The sequence below is a fragment of the Haemaphysalis longicornis genome, unplaced genomic scaffold (genome assembly GCF_048455015.1).
Source record: "Haemaphysalis longicornis isolate Haplotype H1 unplaced genomic scaffold, Haemaphysalis longicornis Haplotype H1 scaffold_1, whole genome shotgun sequence".
NCBI lineage: Eukaryota > Metazoa > Arthropoda > Arachnida > Ixodida > Ixodidae > Haemaphysalis > Haemaphysalis longicornis.
In genome coordinates, this window is record NW_027526203.1 from 121,183,648 (window position 1) to 121,195,561 (window position 11,914).

Here is an 11,914-nt window from a genome sequence, read left to right on the forward strand (position 1 = left end):
ACAGCTCTCGCTCTAAGGCCTCCTGATAAAGAGCAGGTGTCGGCTTGCGCTATTGAGAAGTGCCGTCGCAACAAACTGCAAGAGCACCACGGGAATAAAGGCACATTGGCCTTAACACGTTCCCAGCGTAAAAAGCAACGCCAGCTCCAAACGAAAAGTGCTGCAAGGCGAATGCTTGTTGTAACCCGTGAGATCTACGAAAAACATCTTTCCCTTCTGAGTGACACCGGCAGCAACGCCGTCATCGTGCGACGAGACCTCGTCCCAGATAGTTGCCTTACAGGCCGTGCATCAACCGTCCGTTTTGTGGACAATACCACAAGGAGGCTAGAAGAGGCTTCCATGCACGTGGATACACCTTACTTCAGTGGAAAAGTCCTGGCCAAATGCATGGCTGATCCTCTGTACGACCTTACACTTGAAAACGTACCAGGCGTTAGGGACCCGAAGAGTCCTAACCCTGCATAGAAGCCACAGCAACCAAGGCATCCAGCGATTCCAGCGGTGCTCGGTGGTGAAGCACATCTTCCTTCGGCCGACGAGAACACCAGCCGCGTCCATCACAAGGTACAACATAACCGCCCAGCAAGTCCTATCATGTTCGCCGGTGTTACAACAAAAGAGATGCGCCAACAGCAGCCGCCGTACAAGACTCTAGACAAATGCATGAAGATGGCATCGGCAGAGTCCTCTTCCAACTAAAAAAATCTTCCGGGAGTTTTATTACCCAGACATTTACGCCGACCTCCGAAGATTTCTTAGGACCTGTCAGCCATGCAAGACGGAAAATCCGAAAAGTGAAGTGGCCGTCGCTCATTGGAGAAAGATGCCGATTGTTGGCCTGTGAGTAACGGAAAGTCTGGTTTCAAGAAAAAGGACAAGCCCATAGCGCACATCCGGACCACAATGAGCATAAGCATCTGTGCACTAAGGGCAACATGTTCAACCTTGTTTTGGCGCTTCAGCAGTGAGGTGTCGTCGACTCCAGACGATGCTTACTGCCGGTTCGCAAAATCTGCTGACTGTGCAAACCGTGTTTGTGTTTTCTTTTCCTCCCCACCTTTCGCCCACCGGTGTCTCCTGAAATTGTGTTTGTGGCTTCACCCCAAAACCCTTTCTAAAGCCGGGTGTAATGTGATAAGCTCCAGGGTAGAAAAGAAGGCGCAGAAAAGAAAACAGCGGAAGGAGAGGTGGCCAAATACTCGCTAATAGAAGCTGGTAGAAGAGGAAGACGAGGAGGAACGCGAGGGGGACCACCATCGGTCGGCCGAAGCTCGGTGTGTGCTTGGAGAACACCGAACGTAATCTACACCCACCGACGGCGCCCGTGCTACCGCACTGGGACGCCTCCAGTGAACGCCGCGTAACGGGGTACCTGCCGTAACGCCGGTCTCTCGTACACGCCACCACACCAGGCACCCGTGCCTTGCGCTGAGGCGTCTGGTCATCAGCCCTCAGGCGGGGCCGCTATCGGTTCCAGAGGACCACCCGTCGGGGCCGCTGCCCCTGCCTGCCTCTCTTGGGCCTCCGGGCGAGGAGTCTCTGCTACCACGACGGGCCGTCTCGTGTTCCTGCTGGGCTGCGCAACAGGGTCGGGCCACGTGGGGTTCGAATGCTGCTCTGCAGACAAACGGGACCAGTACGTCCGTGACCCCAGGCTACTTTGACTGCGACAACCCAGTCCAGATTGCACGCATATGTGTGCGTTCGCTACCCTTGCTGAAGTGGGACTTCCATGGGACTGTTAGAAGGTGCAGGACTAAAACCCGCTTCTTGTCTTTCTCCTTTTTTATTCCCGTTTGCCGCGTGTGTCAACATTTTGGATTCTTCCCGTTTTGACCCACTTGAACCGTTTTCGCCGCATAATACAATGCTCCTACGTTTCCCCTTCATTTGGTGCCTCTGTTGTCATTGACCTTGTGTGCACGCCTCGTGGTCCCCACCACCGAACCCTGAGATCATCACAGACACATTTACGTTGGTCATGCAAGAAATTTTGCAACTGCATGAAAGGTCCTCTAAATCCAAGCAAGAAGAGTGTACGTACCGCCTACTGTGGGGTACACTGTCAAATGCTTTCTTAATATCAAAGAACAGAGCACAGGCAACTTGGTTATTTTCGAAAGCCGTATTTAACAAGTCAGAAAAGTCCGGTGACGCCGACGGCGGTACAGCGCTGCGGTGTAGGAGAGCAGCTCCCGGCGAGCGAATTCCTGCGCTCGGTAGCGCCCGGTGCCATTCGCCGCCCTCTCGGAACTGGTTTCGGCGGCTCTATGCTAGGTGCAAACGTCATATGTTGAAGCTACTTTGTACAACGGTACTTTGTGTGCTCTGTGCGTATGAGGCTAAGGATTTCTTCATGAGGATATCACGAGCGGAAACTACTTACCTATTTTGATAAAAAAAAATGGGCAAAGAAGTGTTTGAGTGCTGTTGGGCTCTAAATCTTTGAAGGTATTTATTTATTTATTGATTTATTAATTAATTAATTAATTTATTTATTTATTTATTTATTTTTACATACTGCAACTCTTCTCAGGGCTGTTGCAAAAGTGGACTTACAAATGATCAAGTGATAAAAAGCAGAACCAACAACGCGAGCGCATGGCACAGATTGTCTGGTTCACAATACTAGACAAGATACAGAATGAACACAAACAAGACCAAAGAAAGCAAGAGTACATAGAAATGTCTGTTTAACACGTATTTGATATTGCACTCAGAAACTGATCTTAAGGGAGCACGCGAGTATCACCGGGTAGTGGGTTCCAGAGCTCAATAGTCAAAGGAAGAAAACTATATTTCAACAAATCAGTTTTGGGGTGAAATGGAGTAATATTTAGCGCATCTTGGCTTCTGGTGTAAACAGAGGATGGTGTGGCAAACTGCAGATACCTGTGAAGTGACGGCAAGCGCGATGAAATATTCGAGCAGTGCAGTAATTTTAAGCAATCTGAGTGGCGTTGAGCAGATAACGTAGTTAAACCCAAAGGGGGTAAGTTGGATGAAGACCACAAAAAACGCCCTAATATCTTGGACAGATAAAACGGACGGTTTTTTTGTATGGATTCTAATTTCGCAATGTCTGACGCTTTGTGAGGATACGAAAAAACAGAACCGTATTCAAGTAATGGCCGTACTGAAGTTATAAAAGTTAATATCTTGGTTTTGTTGGCGCCACACGAAAAACGCGCAGTAGTTGGCCCACTCTCTTCAGGCCTTTGTAATATGTGATATCAATGGGCTTGGAACAGGACCTGTTAGGAGTAAAATGAAGGCCGAGATACTTATATTCCGTTTTTCTTTGTAAATGGCAACCATTGAATGAGTATGGTAATAGATGAGCGGATGACCGAGTCGAAAATGTCATGAACACGGTTTTTTGGGGCAAATTTACATTGATTTGCCAGGTATGGCACCAAGTACAAAAACTGGAAAATGAATTTTGCGTTATCCTCAGCAGAAGTAATTATTCGATAAAATACGCAGTCATCGGCGTATAGCCTAATCTGAAACGGTAGGTTACCGGGCATGTCATGAATAAATAGCAAGACAAGAAGGGGTCCAAGTACGGAGCCTTTCGGAACACCTGAAGTTACATCAGCGGTACTGGATGCCATTGAGTTAACAAGTACATACTGTGAGCGGTAGATTGTACTGTTAGCGGAAAAAAGCTAGATACCAATCTACTAGCAGCGGGTTTTTAATATGTATTTAAGTTTAAGTAAAAGTTTGGAATGGAGAACTGTGTCGAAAGCTTTCGTTAAGACAATAAAAATAGCATCTACCTGATAAACCGAATCAATGGATTCAATATTATCATGACTAAATTCGGTAAGTTGTGTAATTGTACTGAAACCACGTCTAAACCGCGTTGAAACTCACTTAAAATATTATTAGCTTCCTGAAATTTTACTATGTGTTTATGAATGGCTTCCTCTAATATTTTGCGTGAGTGAGATGTCAAGGAAATGGGCCTGTAATTAGACGGCGAGGTTTTCCATCCGACTTTAAAAAAGGGGAGAACTTTAGGAAGTTTCGATGATAATACAACATTTGCTGCTGCTAGAGATTTTTTGAATATTACCATAAAGTAGCGTCTTTTGCATAAAGCATATCGTACTAAAAAGGTGTTGGGAATATCATCTGGAGCAGGGCTTTTTTAGTCTCTAAGTTAAGTATCAAATTTAGAATGCCTTCAGATAAACATAGGTCACCAATTGGGGGTGCAGAAAGGCAGGTGTTGGCAAATTATCGATGGTGAAAGCAGATTTGAAATATGACCTAAATACGTTTGCTATTGTGACAGGGTCGCTTGTGGAAGCTCCATGAATGTCCATCATGATAATTTGCGTTGAACTCGGCAAGACGGAGCTCCAAAATTTTCTTGGGTTTTTTGCCATCAGGTTTTTCATTTTCCTTGCTAACAGAAATGTTTGGTGGCTTTAGTTTTGGCTTAAGTTCTTCTTTAAGTTTATTGAATCATTTAGTCACAGCAAGATCTGGAGTCTAGTCGAACGATGTAACCTTTTTACGCGAGGTGTTATTTGTAACAACTCCTTTGTCATCCATCCATGGCAGCCGAGCTTTTTTTCTTAGTTTTTTTTTTAACAAAGCGGGAGATACAAGAATGCACAAGATTTTCAAAGAAAGCAACCAAATCGATGACGTCCCCAGATTTGCTAAGGTGTTCAAATTTTTCAAATGAATCCTCTGTAACTGTCATGTGACTGTCGTCATCAGCGCGGTTAATGTCATGATAAGTTGAATACACAATACGGCGTGTGGGTGCACGACATGAGAGCGAAACGAAAACGGCGTTATGATCAGAAATTCCTTCATTGATAAGGCAGTTAAACGTGATTTGTAACCATGTTGGGCTAACAAATGCTAAATCGAGAACTGCAGCCTCTCTTGTAAATTCTCGAACAACTTGGGTTAGGCCGAGAAACAGCAAATTTCAGCAGGTCTGTGCCTGTTAGAGAGGGCGGATCGCTTAAGGCAGGGTCGACCATCAAATTCCAGGAGCGTTAAAGCTCCTATAATGATTACATTTCCGCTATTGTAGTTATGCTCACTAATAAATTTGTCAAGGTGATTAAAGAATCCGTTGACGATCCTGGAGGACGGTAAAAAACGCCTATTATGATAGTGATGTGCTCAAAGTAAAATTTGCACCACGCTGATTCGATGCGGTTGGTCCTTGAATTGCATGAAACATCAAGTTTCAACGAAAAAAAAGTGCCACCCCGCCACCTCGCCCACTTTTCCTCTCCGACCGAAGTACGGTAAACCCAGAGGGAGTGATTTCACTATCATGAGTTCCCTCATGCAGCCAGGTCTCAGTGACGCCCACAGTGTGCGCTCCATGTTCTGAAATTAATGATAAGAAATCGGGAAACTTGTTTACTATACTTATAGCATTGATGCTCAAGAGGTGTAAGTTAGCTTCCTTCTTTTGGGGTACTCACTGAGGAACGGAAGGATGGAGCGTAGTTGCAATCCTTTTTATGCGGCTGTTAGACCGAATGAGAGAATTAAAAGCATTGTCCCAGTCATGACGAACATTGTCAATGAAGACGTGGTCGTACACAATGCGGACCATTGTGCCCCTGTGTCTCTAAACGACTTTGTTGCTTCCCACAGTTTTTTACGTAGTGGGCGTACGCAAGCTATAAAATTCTCAGTAACGCGAGCATCTGGGTCCTCGATATTCTTGGAACTTTTTATAATCGCGACTTGGTCGTTGACCCGCCGCGGTGGCACAGTGTCTAAGGCGTTGCGCTGCTGAGCACGAGGTTGCGGGTTCTATTCCCGGCCGCGGCGGCCGCTTTTCTGATGGAGGCGAAAAGCAAAAAAGCTCGTGTGTACGAGATTTCGACGCACGTTAAAAATCTCCAGGTGGTCAATATTAATCCGGAGCCCTCTACTACGGCGCGCCTCATCGCCTGCGTTTCGTCGGCGCGTTAAACCCTACAATCACTCAATCAAGACTTTGTCGTTGAAATCTAGGAGTATAATAATAGTAGGAGGAGGACGGCCTTCGCTACCTCACCCTAAACGATGGCAGGCTTCAATTCGCGACATTCCATTTCATGCCCCTCTGTAATAAACTGTGACACCTTTGAAAGCAGTGACACATGTGTTTCCTCGGGATCTTTCAAAATACCATGAAAAATTCCGTTGTTTCTGCGGGATCGGTTTTAGAGGTCATCATTTTTTTCCGGTAAGTTGTTAAACAGTGGTTATGAGTGAGTGTAGTTCTTGGTTTAGGGAACAGGACACCTCAGAAACAGCCGCTAAGGCGGAGGTTGATTCAAGAGAAGCCACGCGAGATTCGAGGCCATCAAATCTAGAGTTTACAGATTAATGAAACTGCATAATTTCAGTTATATCACCTGCTAGTTTTTTTTTGTACTGACTCAACATGCTTTTACTAGAAACCATGCTTTCTGTCTCCTCAGGCTGCTGGTTATTAGCCATTGCCGAAAGGTTAGAGGGAGAACTGCTACCAGAAACATTATTACTGTTTTTGTTGGGCGAACTAGAGTTCGGCATGCGAATATCGTGGGGTTCCTCGGGGCGACCTAGCCAGTACTCTGGCGAAGGCCACCACGCTAGCTCCCGACATGCTAGCTACGCGGTCGGCCGGGACAGGTTCGCCGATACGAGAACACAGTAGACAGTGGTGCCGAAGCACAGCCGTTTATTTGGGGACTACCAAAGCATGCGAGCAGAAGGCTCGACAGCGTTCACGAATCACGCCGTCAGGGTCATGATCGCGAACGGGAGGCAGGCACTCACGGCGCGCGACAAACAACAGTTACCACCTGAGATACGTGTATCCGCCACCGATGCGCTGTTCCGCCGATTTTGCCCCGACTGGGCCTCCGGCGAGACTCTCTCTCCGTCTTCCGCGCGCACACGTTCGTGCCGCCCGCGCGCCTATGCCCCGCACGGAACGGTGGTGCCGTCTCTCGGGGGCTGCCGACAAATCAGTGGAGCGCCGGACCTGTTTCAGCGCAACGCGTCTGTCCCGAAGCGCGCGCCGACTCGGGATCGCGGGCTGCGGTTGTCCACGATTACCACAGGCTGTTTCGGATGACTGGGGTTTGTTTCTACATCCGCGCTTTGAAGCAGTGTACAAATGCAATGAAATAGTTGAATTAATGAAATAATGAATTATAAATTTGAAGCGCATATCCAGAGTCCAAAGTATCTACGCCGTATTTCCTCGCAGTGAGTTTCGCCCCTGTTATTTTTTTACTTGCCTAATATCACTGCTTTCCTTGCGCGCCGCCTTCACTTACCGTTCCTAAGCCAATAATATTCGTCAGGCTTAAGCGGGAGCATTCCGCTGCAAGAAACGAGAAAATATATGCGCTTGTATGTTTTCCTAGAATATTAGTTCAAAGCGTTGGCCCGGAAATGTCCTTACAGTCAGCCTTAAAATGCACAAAATGGAGCAAGCTGAACGTTGCTTCAAAGCAATTCAAGTTTACTTTAGGCCACATACACCCATGTTGCTGCACATTCTGGGTGATACAAGAAAATGAAAATCTGTTAATCTTTGAGTACCATTCATGACGTCCGATAGAGAGGTGCAGTTAATCAAATATGTAAACGCTGCGGCAAGCACTCAACCGCATGTTACGCTCTAAATTTCTTCGAAGCAAAGTCAGCTCTTCCTTCCTTAAAATCGTGAGTTTGTGCCAAAGCACTCGTCATTATTGCCTCTATTCTGTCTTTGGCGACACAAACTAATATTTTCCAGCAATCAGAAGTGGCTCTTGAACCTCCAAGAGTTCTGGTGTCAGCTGTATTGCAGGGTTCTACATTCATTACCCATTTGGGGATCTACAGATATAGGTTTATAACTAACACATCTCGTGGAAACCTCGTTTAAACGGGCTGTGTAGAAGACCTGGCAGTAATTTTCATTGAGGAAAACAAAGAAAAGTAACGATAATATATACGCGTAGTTAAAAAAGAAGTTCGAGTTTACGTGTTCTCTTGTGAGGATAAAGGAAAGATAACAAAAAAGAAGTTTCCAAGCTTTTTTGCAACAACCCTGGAAACATAATCAAATTTTAATGCGCCCGTTTGACTAAATTTTCTGCGTTGACACAATATGCACGCAAACATTCAATTGGTGAAGAATTCCTTACGGTTCTCAGAAACCAGCGAAGTTATGTCGGTTCCTTGGGTTGCACAAATTGCGGAAAGGAAAATTCCAAGGATACGTTAGTACTTGTTAAGGGTTTGGAACGCCAAAGCATGAACGTCGATTTGAACGCATCAGGTGCCTCAATTCTGCCTCACGTTCTTGGAGGCCATTGTAATATTCCTGATTCAGGCTTGTTGTCTGGAGATCTGCCTTAACGCGTTTGAATGAATTCGATCGGTCTCTTACGTGGTGTGCTCCTTCTAATTTTTTTACACTGCGCAACCGTACAATTCACGACCATACTAAATTTTTCTGCTTGTCGGTTCGTTCGTTTAAATACATTCGTCCGCTCCATTACATCGTGTGCATTTGTGTGGATGGTCCCACCACGCTACTGCTCAGTTTGGATTCCATCATGCTACGGAAACCCACGTGCTATGGAACGCCTCCTGCTGAAAACCTTCTTGTCGCAAATTCTCTCACTGCCAATACTTCGGTAGGTATTTCCTGCCTCCGGTAGCTTCACTGGGTGCGCATGCGTCGCAGCATACAGGACATATGTGCAACCAGCTCCGGTGCAAAACCTTCCGCCACTAAAACAATACTTCCCAGGCAAAGTCAATGCCCTTTCACTCAGTGAATAATAACAGCCCCCTTTGCTTTGTGCACGAAGGAAAACACTTGTTTTATTAATTTGCAAATGATTATACTTCCTCGCTAATTGGTAGGATGAATCTTGCAAGTACTAGAGCTTTCTTCTAGTTAACAAAAAGGGGCTGTTCGTATTCCTCGCACGTCGTGAGCACCTTATTGTCTGTGCTCATGCATAGCATGTATGTCTGTGTTCATGCAGCGTAAGCACCTTATTGTCTGTGCTTATTCCTGCACGCACAGATTAGATGCCCACTCTATCGTCGAGAGATTTGAACGTGGACGTAGCATTGCCCGATGCGACATGATTGCTGTCCTTCGTGTTCGAGAGTTTTTGTTGAACACACCAAACGAAATGCTTGACCACGAAGGACAGCCGTCAGGTGGCATCGGGCAATGTGACGTCCGCGTTGAAATCTCGCATGAGCAGTGCAGACATGTAATCGTTTAGCGTGGTGAGCCTGACTGCGCGTGCACGACCCCCTTTAACCACTGCACCCGTGCAAGCATAACTGGTAATCTGTAATCTGCGTAGCTTAGATGTGCAAGCACGGAAAAAATTAATCTCCAGATGCGCTTCAACCTTGACGAGAAAATGCTTTCCAAATATCAGAAGTCCTTCAGGACGAAAACGCATGCCACTGAACCTGATGTACAAAAACTTACCAGTCTTCGCCGATTTATTCTCGCACGCTACATGTATAAAACGAGGCATATACGGCCTCGATGCTAAAAATTCAGGCAAAAGGTTTAAGCCCATACAATAATGACAATAACAAAAAAATATGAACGAAAAGTTTACGTTCAGCAGGGTACTTACGGGATGCCGCGGTCGCGACAAGTGCCGGAAGTATTAAGCTGCTTGCAAGAGCGAAGGTAAGACGTGTCATGGCCGCTGTGTCGGGTACGTTTAGTGAGCAAAGGTATTTATGCACTCAGCAGTTCTCGGTGCCACCCCATTCGCTGCGCGCCGCGCTATGCGCAAACAACACGTGTCGTTGTAGCTTGTGGGTATCCTTTATTTAAATGCGGAATAAAGTGCCTGCGCCGTTCAGGGGGAAACGAACGTATTTTTATCCCACTGGGCACTGTTTTGGTCTAACAACAAAATATCGGCAAAAAATTGTCTACTGCACGGCGGCACACGTTATTTGTAAAAAATATCTTCGTTCCCGTGCGGCATTAAAGGAAAATATCTGGACGCGCTACTATAACTGTAACAATTCCTGGCACGCGGCGAGGTCGACAGTATTTTCAAACGTTAGAATAGAAAAAAAGGGTTTCGAGGGATGCGAGCCAAACAAGGACTTCACAAAATTAAAAAAGAGGGGCGATAAAAATTACGATTTGTCTAGTGGATATATTGCGAAATGCGCCACCAATTTTGTCGGTGAAAGCGGTGCCTGCTGCATATTTGACCCTAACAAGTAGAATTTACTGGCGGCTAACAAGAGCTTGTTTTCTCAAAAGAGCACGAAATGAGAACAACATGGGATGGTATCTTCGTATCCTGTAAACAGAACTTAGCCGAATTGAAGTTGAAGAAGCGGTGCATCGGGGTCCTACTACCCGGCCGCGGATCCGGAGACCGACGTCGAGCCCCAGAAAACCACACCTTTGAATGGGAGTCCCGGTCCAAAGGTCCGATCCTTGCCATGGCCCACTGCGCACTAGCCGAGTCTTCTTGTTCTCCATGTGCTAATAGCACATACTCGATGAGGGAGACTGGCCATAGTTTGACGTATGCTTATTTAGTGAAAAAATGTAATTAGAACGCTGTGTCTAGAGTGCCGTGCGACGGCACTCTAGCTGATCGTTGCAGGCATGGCTAGAGTGCCGTCCGACGACATTCGAATATTTAACACTAGGCTAGCACCGGCGAAAGAAGCTGTCGTCGTGGTGTAGAGGATCTGTCTTAGCTTCTTGATCCCAAAGTCCTTGGTTCGAGACCGGCTCTTGATTCGGTTTTTTTTTTCATTATTTACTTGAAGTGTAATTTTTATGGCTTAGGTTAGTTTTGGTGTTATAAATGATTTCTTTGTGTGCGTTAGGTTATCTTATGTTATGCTTAGGTTAGGTTGCCTAGCTACGTTATCTAGAGCGATGTACGGCCAGACGCGGCAATTTTGTTATAAAACTCTGGTGGATGTCGATATAGTAGAATGCTTATAATACCGTCGGACGGCACTCTAGACACGGTCAAATTATAATTGTAAATTATTGATCAATAATAGAATCAAGAATAGATACGCTCCGTAGGGGCGGGGGAAAACAAAGTATTGTATGAATCAGATAATATAGAAGTCATCCGGTGGGCATGATGTATTCATGAAGGAAATAAAATTATGGTTTCCTTGCTGTGCCAAGGCTGCTAGCACCGAATTGGAGAAAGACGGATGTTTTAGTTCCAAGTCGAAGGTGCTCGATTTGGACAGTAAGGTAATTTGTTTTTGCTCTGAGAAACATCCAAATTTAAAGAAATGGTGGTGTAATGATTGAGGTTGATTATAAATCAAGCATGCGTTTGTTATTATGAATCCTGACCTGCTCAAATATAAATTCACACTTGCAAGGTGGCCCCACATGGCTGTGAGGGTCATTTTACACTGGCGGAAACAGACAACATTGAACACCATTTGCATTTTAAGTTCGCATACTCTGGTGCATCCAGGATACAATTCAACCGCCACCTGAGTAAGAAATATCTCCAAAAACATGCCACAGTTATGGTTATGAGATTTCCCCTTGCGTTTAGCACAGGACGACCAAAGGCGAAACCCACTATTGAGTCCGCCCAGACATTAAGCAGGACACCTATATGTCCAGGCACCACGCAACACGTATAGATACGGTGTGAAATAAAAAATGACGAATTGTTTTTGCATGAATAGAAATTTCAGATTTTACAAAGGCAGTTCCAAGGAATAGGGAGTCAGGTATAAAAATTACACGCAGTACAGAACTAGGAATTTTGTTTATGGCCATTTCGGGTAGTTCTGTCTGAGGTATTAGAGTGCGTACCTGTTCGTTCTCGGTTCCCTCCTCTCTAGGTGTCAGACCAGGGTCGTGCAGTATCTGTCTGCCCGTTCTTGTTTC

The 11,914-nt window shown here is 45.7% G+C and overlaps 1 protein-coding gene across 3 annotated transcripts in view; it reads right to left on the minus strand.

Moving 5' to 3' along the window:
* LOC144165722 (uncharacterized) overlaps positions 1-9,823 on the minus strand; it is a 74,841-nt gene extending 65,018 nt beyond the window's left edge. For all 3 annotated transcript variants that reach the window (XM_077695522.1, XM_077695517.1, XM_077695526.1), the window contains exons 1-2: positions 9,639-9,823; positions 7,311-7,357 (exon numbers count right to left, since the gene is read on the minus strand). In XM_077695522.1, coding sequence (XP_077551648.1) covers positions 7,311-7,357; positions 9,639-9,708 — 117 coding nt within the window. In that variant the 5' untranslated portion in view covers positions 9,709-9,823. The remainder of the gene's footprint in view (positions 1-7,310; positions 7,358-9,638) is intronic.
* Positions 9,824-11,914: the final 2,091 nt, after the last annotated feature.